The 17,966-nt window shown below is 35.5% G+C and overlaps 1 protein-coding gene across 2 annotated transcripts in view; it reads right to left on the bottom strand.

Annotated features, from left to right (window-relative positions):
* LOC125239909 overlaps positions 1 to 17,966 on the bottom strand; it is a 108,837-nt gene that overhangs the window by 73,526 nt on the left and 17,345 nt on the right. For both annotated transcript variants that reach the window (XM_048147679.1, XM_048147678.1), the window contains exon 2: positions 6,348 to 6,728. In XM_048147679.1, the coding sequence (XP_048003636.1) occupies positions 6,348 to 6,724 (377 nt within the window). In that variant the 5' untranslated portion in view covers positions 6,725 to 6,728. The remainder of the gene's footprint in view (positions 1 to 6,347; positions 6,729 to 17,966) is intronic.

Below are 17,966 nucleotides of genomic sequence, written 5' to 3'. Positions count from 1 at the left end.
CAATACAAAGACTGGGTCGATGTATGGCTGGTGCTTGGAGATAAGTCTGTGTTTGGTTTTATAGGAAGTAATTCTTGTAAAACTAAGCTTAGATTATAGCACGTAAAGGAAACTTCATTCGTTTATTTAGTTGGTCAGTAAAATTGAATTTAGTAATTTTCTATGGGGTTATTTTGTGAAAGTTATAAGCCAGATCATTGTTCGTGACAGACTGTTGTCCGGCTAAGCGCTTTATACGTTGCGGCTGTTAAACATAAGGCGTTTAGGAGTCTTTTTGTTCCAAGTGGAGGCTTGGGCGTCTTTATTTACTTACAAAAGGCGTACTTTCTCACCGGTCTCAAAGAGTCCAACTGTTAGATGGAAGTGAGGACTTTCACGATTGACGAAAGACATTAGGAGTAATCCTTGCTCACTGAAGTCGGCAGTATTTGAGGCTGGGGTCCTATATATATTTATATTTATTTACTCGGTGCTCTAGTCCATGCTGGCGTTGGTCGCTGGGGATTTCGGTTGTGATCGATCCACATCTAAGTAAAGTTGATCGCAGCTGGGTCTCCCATGTGGCTGGTACTGGTGTGTCCTAGAATATTGGATATATACACGGATAGGGCGATCTACTCTCTGCTACCCTAGCCCGCGGGCAAGAGCAGAGGGGGGGATCAGAACACAAGCCTATAGGTTGCCTATCTCAGCTTCGCTGGCTGAACTGTACAGTTCTAGTAGGGATACACTTGTACAAATTCTAAACACAAGATCTATGGTAAGTGACGGTCTGTGTTTCAGATATGCTAGAGTAGGGAAAATAGATAGGATTGGGGTAGAGTCACACACTATTTCTATGAAAGTAGAGTTCTTTTATGATTGGTCTTGGAATATAATTGGTCAACGTGTATTGTGGAGAAATAATTTAACTATTACTATTATGGTTTTAATGGACTTTAAATGTGGTGTTTACTATATTAAAATATGTGGTAAAACTGGTAATTTATAAAAACTCTTATTACTTAGTTTATTTGAGTGAAATTAATAATTGTGGTAGCAATTTCTGATTTTTCGGTGTGGCTGCGGGACACTTAGTGTTGCTAACTGGTTTTTCAAGGTAAATTCTATCAAGTTGGTTAGGGAAACAAACTATTCTTTGGAATAAAAAGCATAGGTTTGTTATAGGGCCCAGTGGCATGCGAGCGCCGTCCACTGATGGAAAGTCAAAAGCTTAGAAAAGTTAGTAGACTTGCTTAGTTCTTATAAAAGTTAGCGACTGCTCGGTGTTTCGATAAAACATTAGAAAGATCGAGAAGTTATGGTCTATTAGCAGTATTGGGGAAAGGGGGGTTTAGCTAGGGAAAAAGAGACAAAACAAAAAGGGGGTTAATTCGTAGATAGATAGCCCTTCAGGCTTACTTGCTTAGGATCCTGATAAAGTGGTTTGATCAGGTCAGGGGTCCCATACCGCATCGCAAGCCCTTGCCCAAGCCGGGACCACTAATAAGGCGTAGCGGATGATTACTAAAATATTTTTTAATATTTATTTCATGTATGTTTCACTCACTGACTTCTATTCTAAAAATTTCTTTATTACGTCATTAATTTTCTCACTCATAACTTTCTAGGCCTAAATCTGATAAAATACTCTTCTATAACACTATATTATTATGCTACAATAACCTTTATTCTTCTTTAAAATATAAATAAATAAAATTTTAAATGTTAGTCAAAAATACAGCTGATACTCATTAAAGGATCTAGGTTATCGCGGTTCACATCGAAGGGTTCTACATAATCACACTAGACGACACGAGGCCAAATTTACGGGGTGTTTTTGAAGGGGGGTTAGTTATACTGTTGGTTAGTCGAGTAAGTAAGTAAATAAGTAAGGTGAGCGGAGGTTTAGTTACATAATCTAACTGACGGACTAATTAGTTTTTTTAGTCGTCTCGCCTATTAAAACGTAACATCATGCAAGAATACCACAGGTATAAAATAATTACATTAATATGTAAGTAACTTTCTCAAATTATTTTTGACTAGCTTTTACACGCGGCTTTATGCTATGATATGACATTTGACGGCACGCTGCATATAACATATAATATACTAGCTTTGACCCGCGGCATCGCTCGCGTTAACTTCGAAAATTGCGAAATGCCTCGATACAAACTTCCACTCCACTTTTTAGGGAAGTGGGGGGTTAGAAAGAGACAAAAAGTAGCCTATGTCGCTCTCCAACCCTTCAACTATCTCCACTTATAATATCACGTCAATTTGTCGCTCCGTTTTGCCCTTACACTATTATATTATATCTTTCTACTAACTGACATTGACATTTCTAGCATTTTCTCATTTCTCAATATTTGACATTTACTTAAATGCATATTTTGGCCACTTGATTTCTTAAAATAATTTAAAACCAAAACAAATCATAAAATGGCTAAAAACGCCTTAACAAGTTATAATATTAAACAGTTAAACGCTCATCAAAACTAATAATAGTTTAGCTTTCTTGCATCTGTCAATAAAGTTTTTATGTTATCTAACCTGTTTGTAATGAAACTTTTTTTTCGCTTATAAAAATAGCGTGAACTGGCTACAACGTGTCAAAAACTTCTCGGATGCCACTAAAAAGAAAATGCTTTTATTTTTTAAACATTCTAATGGCGTGCGATGCCAGTAACGCTAAAAATAAAAATTTAACATAGGTTGTATACCGGTATTGTTTTCTCGATGAGTAATGTGTCAAAATAAACCCTGGATGAGAGAATTATTATTGAACAAATTAAGTTGAACGTTAATTATTAATTTATTTATGTGATTTAACTAATTAATTATTAATTTTTATAATTTAATGTAATTATTTTATTGTGATTTTGAAATACTTATGATTATTTTACCTACTTGTAAATAGCGTATAAAAGATGAATGTGACGATGTACAATTAATACAAATAAATATTCTATTCTATTCTATTCTAACTGCAATGTTTTAATGTCAAAACTATTGTCGCTTAGTTTTAAGTTGTCTATATTAGTATTTCAAATGTTTATAGTAATTAGATTATTAAAATGACAAATTCTGCGGTAATTTAGTCGTAACTCGTAAGTAATCCGGCGTACAAAAAAAAGGTTCCAGGTTCGAAATCCAGTAAAGACATCACTCTGGCGGCACAGAGAGGTGTATAATATAAGTAGCTGTATGAGATCCCTTATAGGGATAAGCTCGCCTTTGTATCTCTATTCCTACAAATTGTATATAAACTGTTGTACACAATAAAGTAATTACTACTACTACTACTACACTCTTCGGGCAAACATAACTTCGTGAATTTTGACCTAAAGAAGGGATAGCGCCATTTATTGGAGAGGTAAGACACATTTAGCTTAAATTTTAGGTATAGATAGGTAAGTAGTATAGGTAAGGTCAAGATATCCATCTGTAGAACGTAAACACGATTCCCGATGCACCTGTTGATTGATGCATTCCGTTCCAACAGAGTATAACAAACAGATCTTACACTTCTTCTTGGAATATAAGGTTTGATATTAAATATTCTCATTAGCATTGTATACTAAAAAATTTCATGAGAAAATTCTTTTTCTCAAACATGGTATGAAATATTGATGTTATGTGCCTTATAATTGGCAGCGAAGTATGACGTTGCAGGTGCGGCTAGGACGATTGATAGATAATGGAATTTCATACAAACCTTGCAGGCCAAGGCCGGCAAAGTCTTCTTTTTTAATTTCCAAACACAGATAATTGTGACATAACATCCAGGTATTTAGCCAATTAAAAAAAAAACTATAAGGGGCTTTATAGACGTGCCGACTGCAACTGGTGCGGGCCCTAGACAATATTTGATTTTGGGTGCGTTTTCATACAAAAAAAAAATTTTCGTTTTTTTTTTGGTTTTTTTTTAACTTTTTGTTTTTTTATAAGCGTATACGGGGTATCAAAGGGGAACGAAAATTCGATTATTTTTGCGCTACGACGCACCGTTTAGGAGATACAGCCATCCAAAGTTACTATTTTCAGTAGACTTTATTTATTTCATACCATGTTTGAGAAAAGCACTATACATACCTCGGCGGGAAATGGGGTTGCCCGCCTCAGACCTATCCGGTCTCGCTTCGCTCGGCCGTCTATATGTCTTCGGCCGGCAACCCCCTTTGTCCCGGCCTCTGTAGTAATGTACTATTGCCGGGAGGCCCAGGTAACGATGGATCGATGAGGTCCAGAAAGACCTGTGTGACCTTCAGGTGACCGAGTGGCATCAGATCGCACTAGAGTTGTGCCGTTCCCAAGAAAGTTCTACATTTGTATGGGAAATGTTCTCTCACGAGAATATTCTCCATTGTAAAATTAGAACGTTCTCGAGAACGGCACAACTCTGGATCGCACTAATCCGACGTTTCGGACATGACATTACGTCCGTGGTCACTATGTCTGAAACGTCGGGTTAAATATAAACGTATGTTTTACGCCATTAAGCCCCGTTTAATTTAATAGTATGAGTGAAGATCGTGTTAGTTTAAATCAATATATCATACAAATTTCAGCGTATAACTTCTAACACACCGACAAATACTTTTTTTTCTGGACTATGGACTTTTAAAACTGCTCTGCACTGTAGTTGTCTGTGTGTATTAATAGACCGCGTAGGAACTGGTGCAATTACATCACTAGCAACACTTGTAATAGATTTAGATCTAGGAACAAGACAATTTTTACATCGCGTAGGTCACGGCTTGAAATCCCTCGTCGTTTATTATTGTGAAACACTAGATTTTTTAAGAACTTTTTATATTTTTATTATATTATCAAAAATACTATTAAACGATCCCTGGCTTCAAACTTTTTTTTTAATCTCTCATATATAAGAAATATAAAAAAAGTTTGAATATTATTACCTATTACAAATTTAAAATCGAAGGCTCAACGGCGTGTTTCCTATGAACAGATGTCGCTATCTCTGATATAGTTTCAGACTTCTCCATAGTCTCCATACTGACAATTTTGGATTTGGAGAACCGGGAACAGTGGAAACGATAGACAAGAAGAGCCGACCCCAGATGACGGGATAAATAAGGCTTAGGACAAGAAGAAGACTGACAGTTTTGGATTTATCACCCTTTACCTATATGCGTTGGTCCTAAGTTACCTAAGGATCCAGATAACCTAAACCTAACTGAAAGAAACATTATTTGCCTCTCAGGCGCCGCAATAAGCACATTATAAAGATCTCTCTCAGGCAACAATCTTCTGTTTGAGCTGCTTATTTGCAAGCTATCGACAGCGATAAAATAATTAATATTGCGGATAACCTGTGACTTTTGATAAACTATGCTAATCCCGTTTAGTTGCTATACTTAGTTTATACAGTGATAAATATAGTCAGATTAGAAAAAAGAGTAAAATATCTATGGGTTAGTAAAAAAATCGCTACAAAAATTTCTTCTATTTTTTTCATTATCAAAACACAATACCCATATGCCCCACGGATCTTCAATATTAATTGTAGGTACACGTATTAAGCTGAAATGTATAACGCTTAAATAATATAAAAAAATATTTGCACTTTTTTTTTATTTATTCCATAAAAATATTGGATCATGATTAATTTTAATAATAAAAATTAAATACCAAAGAGGAATGTTTGTTTTTTCCCTCGATAAAAAAATACTTAGACATTTTTATTTTATTTTATTTTTTATGTCCTCCATGATCACAAAACTCCAGGGTCTGGAATTCATACTACTCTTGCAATCTTAATGGAATTTCTGGAATTTGTAAAACATTCTACAGTCAAACAATAAATTATTCATGAAATCGCATTGCCTCGTGCCTTATTAACTTTTTAATTCAACCGGCCAGACATTACACTGTCATTATTGATAACCCAGAGACAGTACGTCATTCTTACATACAGTAAACAATAAACAGATTATTAATTTTTACAACAGATCCGCCTTTATTATATATCTATCAAAGTAGGTAAATCAATGTGCATTTAATGTTATTTAAAGTAATGATTGCTTGTTTTCTTATTCACTTTAAGGTTATTAAAATTCCAAAGAAATAGGTTATCAACTTTATGAATTATAATTATTTATTTATTTTTCATAGTGTTCATTATTTTATTTTTTATTTACTTCACCAATACGTTCGAATGCATAGTAATATTAGTAATGTTACTTACATTACATACTCCTTAACACAGACACTTGTTTTTTTTTTAATTTGCCGCCTTGTTTTATTGCCAAATTGAATGTGGCCGATCACTTACCGTGCAGCATGGCCTTTACAATCTATTGTTTTTTTCTGTAAACAAAAATGTTGCCAGCTCAACTTACCCATTCGCCCCGACATACGTCTCCTTCGCAGTAATCCCATTGTAATGCACACGATTCTCGACCTCTCCATCCACCAGATAATCAGTCATCACAAAATTCACTATTTCTCTATTTAAATGCCGCCTTAAATATTTAATGTCACTCAAATCTTTTTTTGCACTGGTATTACGACCGTGTCTATGCGTGTGTTCCAAACTTGTGTTCTGCAATTCGGAACTCGATTTTTTAATTTGAAAATGGAACTCGTCTTCGTTTTCGTCGCAACTAGTGCTGCCCAACAGTAAGAGGATGAGAAGTGGTATCCGGAACATTTTGCCGCGCGAAATGAGTTTCGTGAAGCTGGATATCTTCTTGTCTTTTGGTGTTTTGAGCTCCATGGCACTGGAAAGAAAAGAGAAAATATTGAATTAATTATTAAATAAACGTTTCATTTTTGGTTAATTAAATATTGCATAAAAAATTACCTATTTCGATACATGGATACGCCTATATTATAAATACTATTTCAACTGTGTTTCTCGTGTCGTGTCTAATCACGTGTCAAGTATAGAATAGGCTAGTTTCCTATACCTACTTAAAATAAAATATTTTATGCAGTGCACGAAATAAAGCACATAATTAAAAGAAACATAATTATGGACAGTAGTTATGTTTAAACATAATTTATATTTAAAAGCCAAAAAGAAAGACACAAAGTAAATCGTGACGTCACTCCTCGCTATTTCACAGTAATTCCATATTAGCAAATAGTTTTGACAGTTCTTAAAAAGAAGCTGATTTGACTAGCAGGAAACTAGCCTATACTTATACCTACCAGCAAAAACCATTTTTTTTTAACCACTTTTAACCATGTAATCGTCCTTGCTACCAGTTAACTGTGAAAAATTCAGTTAGACTCTATAGATCTATGTATAGTAACATAAATCAAAAAGCAGATATTTTATTACATTGACTCCTCGCTATAAAAATCTTTAAAAATCAGCACATTTAAATGAGTTTCCACTAGATTTTAGCCCATCCATTTCTATTATTCTTGCGTAAACAACAGCATCAAATATCACATTTCCTAGAACTTGATGTAGGCTTATTTGATTGCTCTAAACATTTTTTCCACATCATTTGAAATTTAACCCAATGTAAACACATTTCTGGTATCTGGTATCGGTACCGCCATATTAGTTTTGCTTGGCGGCAAAAACGGCGAGCGTCTGTTGAACGCTGAATAAAAAAAGTGCGCGTGCCAGAGACAAATTGATGAATCGTTTATTTTATCGGATTTGGCTAGACCAGGGCCATTTTTAAGAAGCCAAGTATAGTGCTTTGAGATTAAAATAATAAGTGATTTAGCATAGCAGAGTAATATGGAATACGAGTACCTACTCACTGAGGATTTATTTTAGAGAAATTGGCTCAAAATGAATATCGATGAAAAAGAAAAAAAGTTTTCTTAATTTTGTTAATAATTTTGGAATTTTTGGATATGTACATATGTTTCAAGTACCTGGCAGGAAAAGAATAATTGGATCTGGACTGAAAATGCCTTATAAATACTTTAGTGAGTGAAACTCTTGTTTAAAGAAACAAATAATCGAAACTGCATGTTTTTGTATTTTTAACGCAATTTATAGCTCGTTTTGGGAGCGTTTCTCACAGCACAGCTTATTAAATATTTATCGAACAAAGTATTGTAAAAACAAAAACGATATTGCTTAACGTAATATTAAACCACGAATTCAGGACAAGGTTCGCCAACCGCCGCCGACACCTCAGAAACCACACAAGTCACACAACCTGAAACGCATTTGATTTTCGTAATTCGATATAATGGCCAAAAAAGGTATTCACAATTTCACACGTCTTAATAGGTTATGGGCCATATTTTTCTAAGTTGTCCACCCCACTTTTTTTGTAACATGGGTATTTTCACGCGATTGATACTCAGAATCGCGAGCTCTTTCGATCCTGATTCGGAGAAAAAATATGTTCCAAGAATTCCATACATTTTTTTGAACCTTCCATTCCGTTACCGCCATACAAAATGTATGAAAAAATGGTAACGGAATGGGAAAAAACCTTGGGACACTTTTTTTCTCCTATTAGAATTGAAAGAGCTCGCGATTCTGAGTGGAAACACTGGAAACCAAATAAAAATTTCCAAATTAAAAAAAAAGTGGGGTGGACAACTTTGAAAATTGATTGCTTGTTTGCCACCGACGTAGTATAAAAAAAATTGGAGCCAAGATTTGTTTGACCGTCTATAAAATTTCTCACTTGCCTCTATTTAATTGAGAATGTTTTTCTGAGAACATATTATCGCGTGACAGATTTCATAAAGATCTGCGTGGAGATCCGCGTGATATTCTTATTGGCCATGAATTGGATTCCATATTATTCATTAACAAAGGCTTCCCACAGACAGTCTTAAAAATTCATAATCTTAAAAAAAAATTGTATGCAATCTGACACTGACAGATCTGTCAGTGTCTTGTCAGTGTCAGTTTGAACTGTCAGATTGCATACAATTTTTTTTTAAGATTATGAATTTTTAAGACTGTCTGTGGGAAGCCTAAATATAATGATTGTTCCCTGGAATGAACATGAAACGTGTGATGAAACTACAAAGATGGTTTTCGCACTATCCGATCCGATGTCGGATGTAACAAGGATGTCAAAGAGTGCGCCTTTCTTACACGGTCAAGATTGTCAGGAACATCGGTCATACATCTGATATCGTATCGGATAGTATGAAAATTGTACATTTTATTAACCCCCGACGCAAAAACGAAGGGGTGTTATAAATTTGACGTGTCTGTCTGTCCGTCTGTCTGTCTGTCTGTCTGTCTGTGTGTCTGTCTGTTTGTCTGTCTGTGTGTGTGTCTGTCTGTGGCATCGTAGCTCCCGAACGGATGAGCCGATTTTGATTTAGTTTTTTTGTCTGAAAGCTGAGTTAGTCGGGAGTGTTCTTAGCCATGTCTCATGAAAATCGGTCCACTATGTCGCGGTCGGGGGTTTTTTCAAAATTTTAATTTTTATAGGTTTACAAAAAGTCCATGAAGACAATATGTCTATCCTTTAGAGGTAACTGTCTATCACCATTTTTATGATTTGATTCCCGTGCGCAGCCAGGGTGGATCGCTAGTATTCAATAATTTAAACATTATATTATCCATAACTAATATTATAAATGGGAAAGTGTGTGTGTCTGTTTGTTTGTCCGTCCTTCACAGCAAAACGGAGCAACGAAGTGACGTGATTTTTTAAGTGGAGATAGTTGAAGGGACGGAGAGTGACATAGGCTACTTTTTGTCTCTTTCTAACGCGAGCGAAGCCGTTATTAATAAGTGCGTTTGTACTCGCAGTTTTCATCATGAATGCGTTCTGAATTGGCAGCACCGTCGGCATTGAACTTGAACTTATTTATACGATAACGCGAAGGCCGATCATAATGGCGGGTTATTCTCAAGTGTATCAAACTCTTCTCGATACAAACTTTTTTTTTTTTATATACTACGTCGGTGGCAAACAAGCATACGGTCCGCCTGATGGAAAGCGGTCACCGTAACCTATGAACGCATGCAACGCAAACAGTGTCACATGCGCGTTGCCACCCCATTAGAAACTTGTACATTCCCTTTTGCTGTTTTGTTTTGACTTCGAAATAACTTTATTTATAAAAGATTTATGATTGATAAACTTATAGTATTTTATGCAACTGGCGTTTAAGTGAGGTCAAAAAAGACGAGTAGCGTGAGTCAGTATTTCTTTTTTTTTTGCCATTTTTTTTATTTTGATTTTTTTAGGGAATTTTAGGTCAATTGTACTCAGAATCACGAGTACTTACAATCTCACCGGGAGACAAAAAGCGTCCCAGAATTTCGATACATTTTTGTTACTTTCCTCTTCTTACCCCACACAACATGTACGGAAAATGGTAACAAAACAAGAAAAAATCGTATGGGACAATTTTTTTAACTACTAGGATTGAAAAAGCTACTGATTCTGAATAGAAATAGCATTTTTTTTTTCAAAAATATCACATGCTCGAGTAACACTGAGGCGAAGTCGAAAATTGTTAATAAAGACGCCACGAGTATTTTTGACTCAGTTAAACACAGTTGTATACAATAGTTTTTCTATGACAATGCACTTAGCTTTTAATAGTTTTCTTGAATAACTTTCGTGAAATTCACACTGTTTCCTGTATTTGACGCAAATGTTTGTACTGTCAGCACAGCTGCCCAAAGCCATCCCGCGCACGCACACAGTATCTTTATAACAATGGGTTGCCATGGTTACAGAGCCAAACAATGCGTTTTCAATTTTTTCGTGCATGCGCGCAAAACCGGCGGCGGACGCTGGCTTTGGGGAAATAATGGGGAATAGACTTTTACGTTGGTTTTAAAGATCTATGCACGACCCTGTAAATCCGTAAAACAGTTCGGGAGTAGAAAAAAAAAAAAACCTACCTACAGTGTAGGTCCTACACACATAAAAATCTCTGCCAAAATTGACCTTCATATCCGTGAATATTTTACTCAATTTTACTACGTAATTTTATTACATTCGACTATAAACTATACCTAAAATTTGATATCACATTTTTTTTTTATTTGATGGGCACCTTTGCATCTGGGAGAGTTTTGTGAATAGAATTTAGTTTTGTAGTAATGTTAGTTTTAATAGAGTAATATTATATTAATTAGTATCTTTTATTTATCTTTTCTCTTTAGTATTTTTAAGTTAGTTTTACATGTACCGACATCTCTTCATCGTACCATGAAGTATTATTTCTTTAAAAACATACTCCTCATACGATACTATTTTAAAACAAATGTGTATCACGAAAATTGAACATTAATTTCTCGCAGTTTCATGTTATTTTTAAAAATATTGATTTTGTTTTTAAATAAGAGCAGAACGCGGTGGATGCTTTTATAACCGCGTTCATTGTATTTTATATGTGTTTGTTTGAATTAATAAAATTACATAACATTTAGTGCGTCATAAACATACGGGTTAGCAATCAACATGGACCAATTCACGGACATATATTAATAGACTCCGTTTTGGCGCGACTACAGTCAGGGCTTACTAGACATACCGGCGCCCTAATACAGTTATATGTCTATTTTCAGCCCGCCATATTCGATAGATGACTGGTGCTGCCATCTCTGTAACATTTTCTACGTTAAATCGAGGCGCCACTGTCTATGTAAACCGTTTAGCATGTTACAACTTTTGAGTCACTTTTGTATGAGAGCAATAATATAAGATAAAAAAAACCGGCCAAGAGCGTGTCGGGCCGAGCTCAGTGTAAGGTTTCGTAGTTTTCCGTATTTTTTTTCAAAAACTACTGAACCTATCAAGTTCAAAACAATTTTCCTAGAAAGTCTTTATAATGTTCTACTTTTGTGATTTTTTTCATATTTTTTAAACATATGGTTCAAAAGTTAGAAGGGGGGGGGACACACTTTTTATTCCTTTAGGATTATTTCCGAAAATATTAATATTATCAAAAAACGATTGTAGTAAACCCTTATTTAGTTTTAAATACCTATCCAACAATATATCATACTTTGGGGTTGGAATGAAAAAAAAAAATCTGTCCCCACTTTACATGTTATCCTAACAAAACATTTTTTTTTTCACTTTTTATTTCACCACTTTGTCGGCGTGATTGATATACATATTGGTACCAAATTTCAGCGTTCTAGTGCTAACGGTTACTGAGATTATCCGCGGACGGACGGGACGGACAGACAGACATGCCGAAACTATAAGGGTTCCTAGTTGGCTACCGGAACCCTAAAAATTCTCCACACCAACTGATAAAGGCTTTCTTTGCTATTCGAAAACAGAATAGCAAAGTCTCAAAGACTATTCAACACTGAAAAGTCTACAGGCCCCGTAGCCGAATGGCATTTCTCCGACGCCAAACGAAAGCGATACGCCGCTGGCTCTGTCGCGCCAATACGCAAGCGCGATAGTGATAGATATCTACTAGCGCTTCGTTTCGTGAGCGTTTCGTGAGCGATTGTGCCATTCGGCTAGCCACCCAGGTATAGTTTAGTCTGTGGTACTGATGTGCCGACGGAAAGTTTCCAAAATTCTGAAATTTTCACATAGGAAAACTTCGGAAACTTTCCATTTCATAAATTTAAATTCCCTTCATTTTTCGTGAAAGTTTCGTGAATTTTTCAAGAAATTTAAGATTTTTTTGGAAAGTTTCCGCAATTTGCACATCACTAGCTGTGGTGTCCTAACAGTGGACGAATAGAAAAAAAATGTCATTTAAGTTCTTATACGCAACCTCTTTGCAAAGTGTTTAATTTAAAAATAATTTAAAATTTCAATGTTTTTTATAAGCATAACAGTCTTATTTGTTTTCCGATAAGAATTAGGTACCTAATTGATACCACACCGTAGATCTTTTCAAGGTCTGTTATTATAATATATTGCGTCTGTTTGCATTGTATATGTACGTTCATTTAATATTCTACACTACCTTTTGCCCGCGGCTTTGCGTTATATTCGAAAACTAGCTTTTACCCGCGGCTTCGCCCGCGTAATAAAAGTATTCATTAAGATTTTCATTTGGATCCGTAGGGACCGTAGGTTTCTCTGTAGGTATATTTATCTGCGATTATTTCGATTGCACATAATACTTTTGCTTGCAATGATTGTAGAAATATTACACATCGACCACAGCGTAGGTAATTCTATATACGCTGGGGAAACCTTTATAAACATCCCACATAGCCCGTATTTCGACACTATGATCGGTGGGTAAAAAGTACTTTTTTCTATTATCCCTTACAATTTTTCTCATTTTGCTTATCCTTATCGCAAACGTAATCTTCAAGCAAGCAAACAACGATCGTCTTAGAGCACATTGATTGTAAGAGACCGCCGACCGATTATCCGTATCCCTCTAACGATACCCATATTATCCGTATCCGTATCCGTATCGCTATCGCTAACGCTATCGCTATCGCTAACGCTATCGCTATCGCTATCGCTATCGCTGTCGCTGTCGCTATCGCCCAAGTAACATTTTAGTGCTATAATTTTGGTTTTCGACGCCAAAAGCTACTATAGATGTCGTATAAAGGTTTTCGGCGTGACCGCTTGTCGTATAAAAGCCTCCAGTAACACCTTTTAGCTCTATAAGCTTATACCGCTAAAAGGTGTTATTAGGAAGTGATGTAAACGTTTATATCACCATTTTATAGAGCCGCTATAGGCCTGGTCTATAACAGGATCAAATATGACTACTATAGATCTATATTATTGTATAATAGTGTTAGGAATCACTGCTATGCAATCAATTTGCGCTATTAAGGTTCCCGACAAGCTGCTATAGTTGTTGCGTTATACAGCTAAAAGGTGTTATTAGGAAGTGATGTAAACGTTTATATCACCATTTTATAGAGCCGCTATAGGCCTGGTCAATAACAGGATCAAATATGACTACTATAGAACAATATTATTATATAATGGTGTTAGAAATCACTGTTATGCAATCAATTTGCGCTATTAAGGTTCCCGACAAGCCGCTATAGTTGTTGCGTTATACAGCTAAAAGGTGTTATTAGGAAGTGATATAAACGTTTATATCACCATTTTATAGAGCCGCTATAGGCCTAGTCTATAACAGGATCAAATATGACTACTATATAACAATATTATTATATAATGGTGTTAGAAATCACTGTTATGCAATCAATTTGCACTATTAAGGTTCCCGAGAAGCCGCTATAGTTGTTGCGTTATACAGCTAAAAGGTGTTATTAGGAAGTGATGTAAACGTTTATATCACCATTTTATAGAGCCGCTATAGGCCTGATGTATAACAGGATCAAATATGACTACTATAGAACAATATTATTATATAATGGTGTTAGAAATCACTGTTATGCAATCAATTTACGCTATTAAGGTTCCCGACAAGCCGCTATAGTTGTTGTGTTATACAGCTAAAAGGTGTTATTAGGAAGTGATGTAAACGTTTATATCACCATTTTATACAGCCGCTATAAGCCTGGTCTATAACAGGATCAAATAACCTACTAAAGAACAATATTATTGTATAATAGTATTAGGAATCACTGTTATGCTATCAATTTGCGCTATTAAGGTTCCCAACAAGCCGCTTATAGTATTTTTAGTAGTCGTATTTTAACAGAAATTAAAACCTAACTATACCACTATTTTGGGATATAGTGGCTTTGGAAAACACTGCTACAGTATTTAACACTGTAGTAGTGATATGAATACCATTATAGAGCTATTTTGCTGTATAATGAAGTTTTCAGGATACGTTTATATAGCTTTGAAAAGCGTTAATAGTCGCTTTCTAATGCCTTTTATATCTCATCGCCGTATACGTCACAATTACTCTTTTATGTCACAGAACTGTGAAATAATGGTTTCGGTATCTCTTTTAAAACACAATAGCGTTATAGCTGAGTTTACTATATGTTTTATAAAAAAAAAATTGTTTATAAGATCTTTCTATAGTAAAACATTGAAAACAAGTATTGTTTTCTATATAAAGAACTTATAAGTTAAACTGGATCATAGTTAAAGTCTCATGCAATCCTAATTGAATCCACAATGGCGGGCTTATGGCAGTGAATGCGTATGATAAGTGACATAGTCGAACTATAAAAGCGTATGTTTTACTTCTTGGATCCATAGTAGAAACTATGGTGCCAATAATTTTATTGTATTAAATTATATTTATTTATTTTATTCAAAACAGGTATAAATCGAGGGCGCACTTAAAATACTCCATTAAACTAATATTCTTTTAACGGTAAAATTTCCATCGCATACCTTTTTGCAGTAATGATGGAATTATACGAAATCCAAATTATTTTGATTGACACTAAACTTCACAAGTTCACACGCCACTTTTCATAAAGTTCCTCGTTTGTTAAATATTACACACATTAAATTATTTTAGAAATTTCATTCATTCGCATTAAAAGGGACGGCAACTGCTATTACAGAACAAAAAACCTGTATAACGGAATCTCAAATGCTACTATAGCATAAATTGATACTATAATAGCGTTACTGTGTCATCTATGTCAACAAATTAGCACAATAGTCATCATCACATCACCATTATAGACCTTAAACGTCACGGATGATACTGCTATAGCCCTATTATATCACTAAATGGCTGCATAATTGCGCCAAATCGGCTCTACAGTACCAATATAGACTATTTATAGGACTATTTAATGTGATTTAATTTGGTGCTCTCGACCACTATAGGACCAGAAATTGTTACTTGGGCGCTATCGCTATCGCTATCCCTATCGCTATCCCTATCGCTATCCCTATCGCTATCCCTATCGCTATCCCTATCGCTTTCCCTATCGCTATCCCTATCGCTATCCCTATCCCTATCCCTTATCAAGATGTTTAATGATATAACACTTTAAGTTCTCGCGCTTTGTACACATATTTAAAGTCACATACAGGTCGAACGGGATTAATTAATAACATTATTTTTACCTTTTTTCCCAACGTTTCGGCCAGGTTGCACTGGCCGTGGTCGCGGAAGACTGACGTCCCAGCAAAATGTCACCGGAGATGTAAACAACACAAAACTACCCGATATTAATTTATATAAATGTTCGGGGTAGACAAATAAATATAATCTACCCGCTTTTAGTTAATGTTTATTTCCCACCATGTTTATTTTAAAGGTAAAAATAATGTTAATTAATCGCGTTCGACCTGTATGTGACTTTAAATATATGTTTAATGATTTCTTATCAAGTGCTAAAATATAAAGTTTCATGGTTTTATCATTTAAAATTAAGAAATCCCATACAAACTTTCAACCTCTTTTTCAACCCCTTCATCCCTTTTTTTTCGAAATAAAAAGTAGCCTATGTTCTGTCTCAGGGTCTAAAGATTGTCTATTCCAAATTTCATCAAAATCGGTTGCGTGGTTTAAGCGGGAAAGCGTAACAGACAGACAGACAGACAGACAGACAGACAGACAGACAGACAGAGTTACTTTCGCATTTATAATATTAGTATGGATTGCGGATTGCTCCCTCCATAGGTAAAGGTACACACTTCCACCCTCCATTTTAGGGAATTGGGTGTAAAAAGGCAAAAAGTAGCCTATGTCACTCTCCATCCCTTCGACTATCTTCACTTAGAAAATCCCGTCAATTCTTCGCTCCGTTTTGTCGTGAAAGACGGATAAAGAAACATACACACACACACTTTCCCGTAATTTATAATATTAAGCATGGATATAAATTCTATACAGAGTGGGGCCTGTAACAAAGGCGAAGAATTGAACTCTAGGCTATTCTCCTTATACTAATCAACATTTGTTCGGCGAGTTTTAAAAATAACTTGTATTTTGATTTTTATCACCCTTGAAAGTTTTTTCTAAGAGGTAATGTATTACGAATTCTGTTAAGTCTGAAGTGTGACAGACAACGTCAATGACAACAATAATGGCGTACATTGAAGCTAATATTTATTTTGTATGAAAAATTAACTAAAGACTTCATAATTTTTAAAAGTCACTGAACAAATGTTGATCAGTATAAGAAGAATAGCCTACAGTTCAATTCTTCGCCTTTGTTACAGGCCCCACTCTGTATATTTACTCACCTGTATTGAATGACCGTGAAACTGCGTCTGTTTTTACATTCGGAAAAAACTCAGCAAGTACTGAAAGGATTTTTATACAGTTTCAATTATATATAACTAACTTTCACTGCAATGCCACAGTTTCGTTTTCTTTCAACCCCTTATTTGCCAAGAGTGGCCCTGAAGCTTTAGTAGTTGCATGTGCTCTGCCTACCCCTTTATGGGATACACGCGTGATTGTATGTATGTATGTATAACTAACTTTTGCCCGCGGCTTCAGCGTTAGAAAGAGACAAAATGTAGCCTATGTCATTTTACATTCCTTCAACTATCTCCATTTAACACTTTCGCTACCAAGAACCCGACTGTCGGGCACACCGCTCGTAGAAGCGTAGCCGATTACATGGGGAAACCCGTATGTAGCGAAAATGTCGTAGCGCCGCGTAGAGCCCGGTTTCGAAAGTGTTAAAAAATCACGACAATTCGTTTTGCCGTGAAGGATACGGACAAACTGACACACACTTTCCCATTTATAATATAATTAATATATAGTATGGATTCTTGAGGATGGTTTTTTGTTGTATATTATAACTGTGGTATAACTGAATCCTGTAACACAGAGATATAGAGACGTAATTTACTACATTATTTACGTATTAAAATAGAGTATATATATTAGGTACTTTTTTCATTTTCATAGGTTATTTTTAGGTCTTCGTACCCCGTCTCGCACCAATGAGTTTTTCGGAACTTATGTGCAAAGTGTCGTTTGATATTTGCCACTCGCTTTTCGGTGAAGGAAAACATCGTTCGGGTTGGAAGGTCAGATGGCAGTTGCTTTCGTAAAACTAGTGCCTACGCCAAATCTTGGGATTAGTTGTCAAAGCGGACCCAGTGCCGAGATAACGCAAGAATGATGATGACGTGTCCCCGTGTGATGACGGGTTAAGAATTTCACGACCCCCTTTCTTCCCGTGGGTGTCGTAG

This window comes from Leguminivora glycinivorella, chromosome 26 (assembly GCF_023078275.1).
Source record: "Leguminivora glycinivorella isolate SPB_JAAS2020 chromosome 26, LegGlyc_1.1, whole genome shotgun sequence".
Lineage (NCBI taxonomy): Eukaryota > Metazoa > Arthropoda > Insecta > Lepidoptera > Tortricidae > Leguminivora > Leguminivora glycinivorella.
The sequence above is the reverse complement of the archived record's forward strand: the minus strand, read 5'-3'. Positions and strand labels throughout refer to the sequence as shown.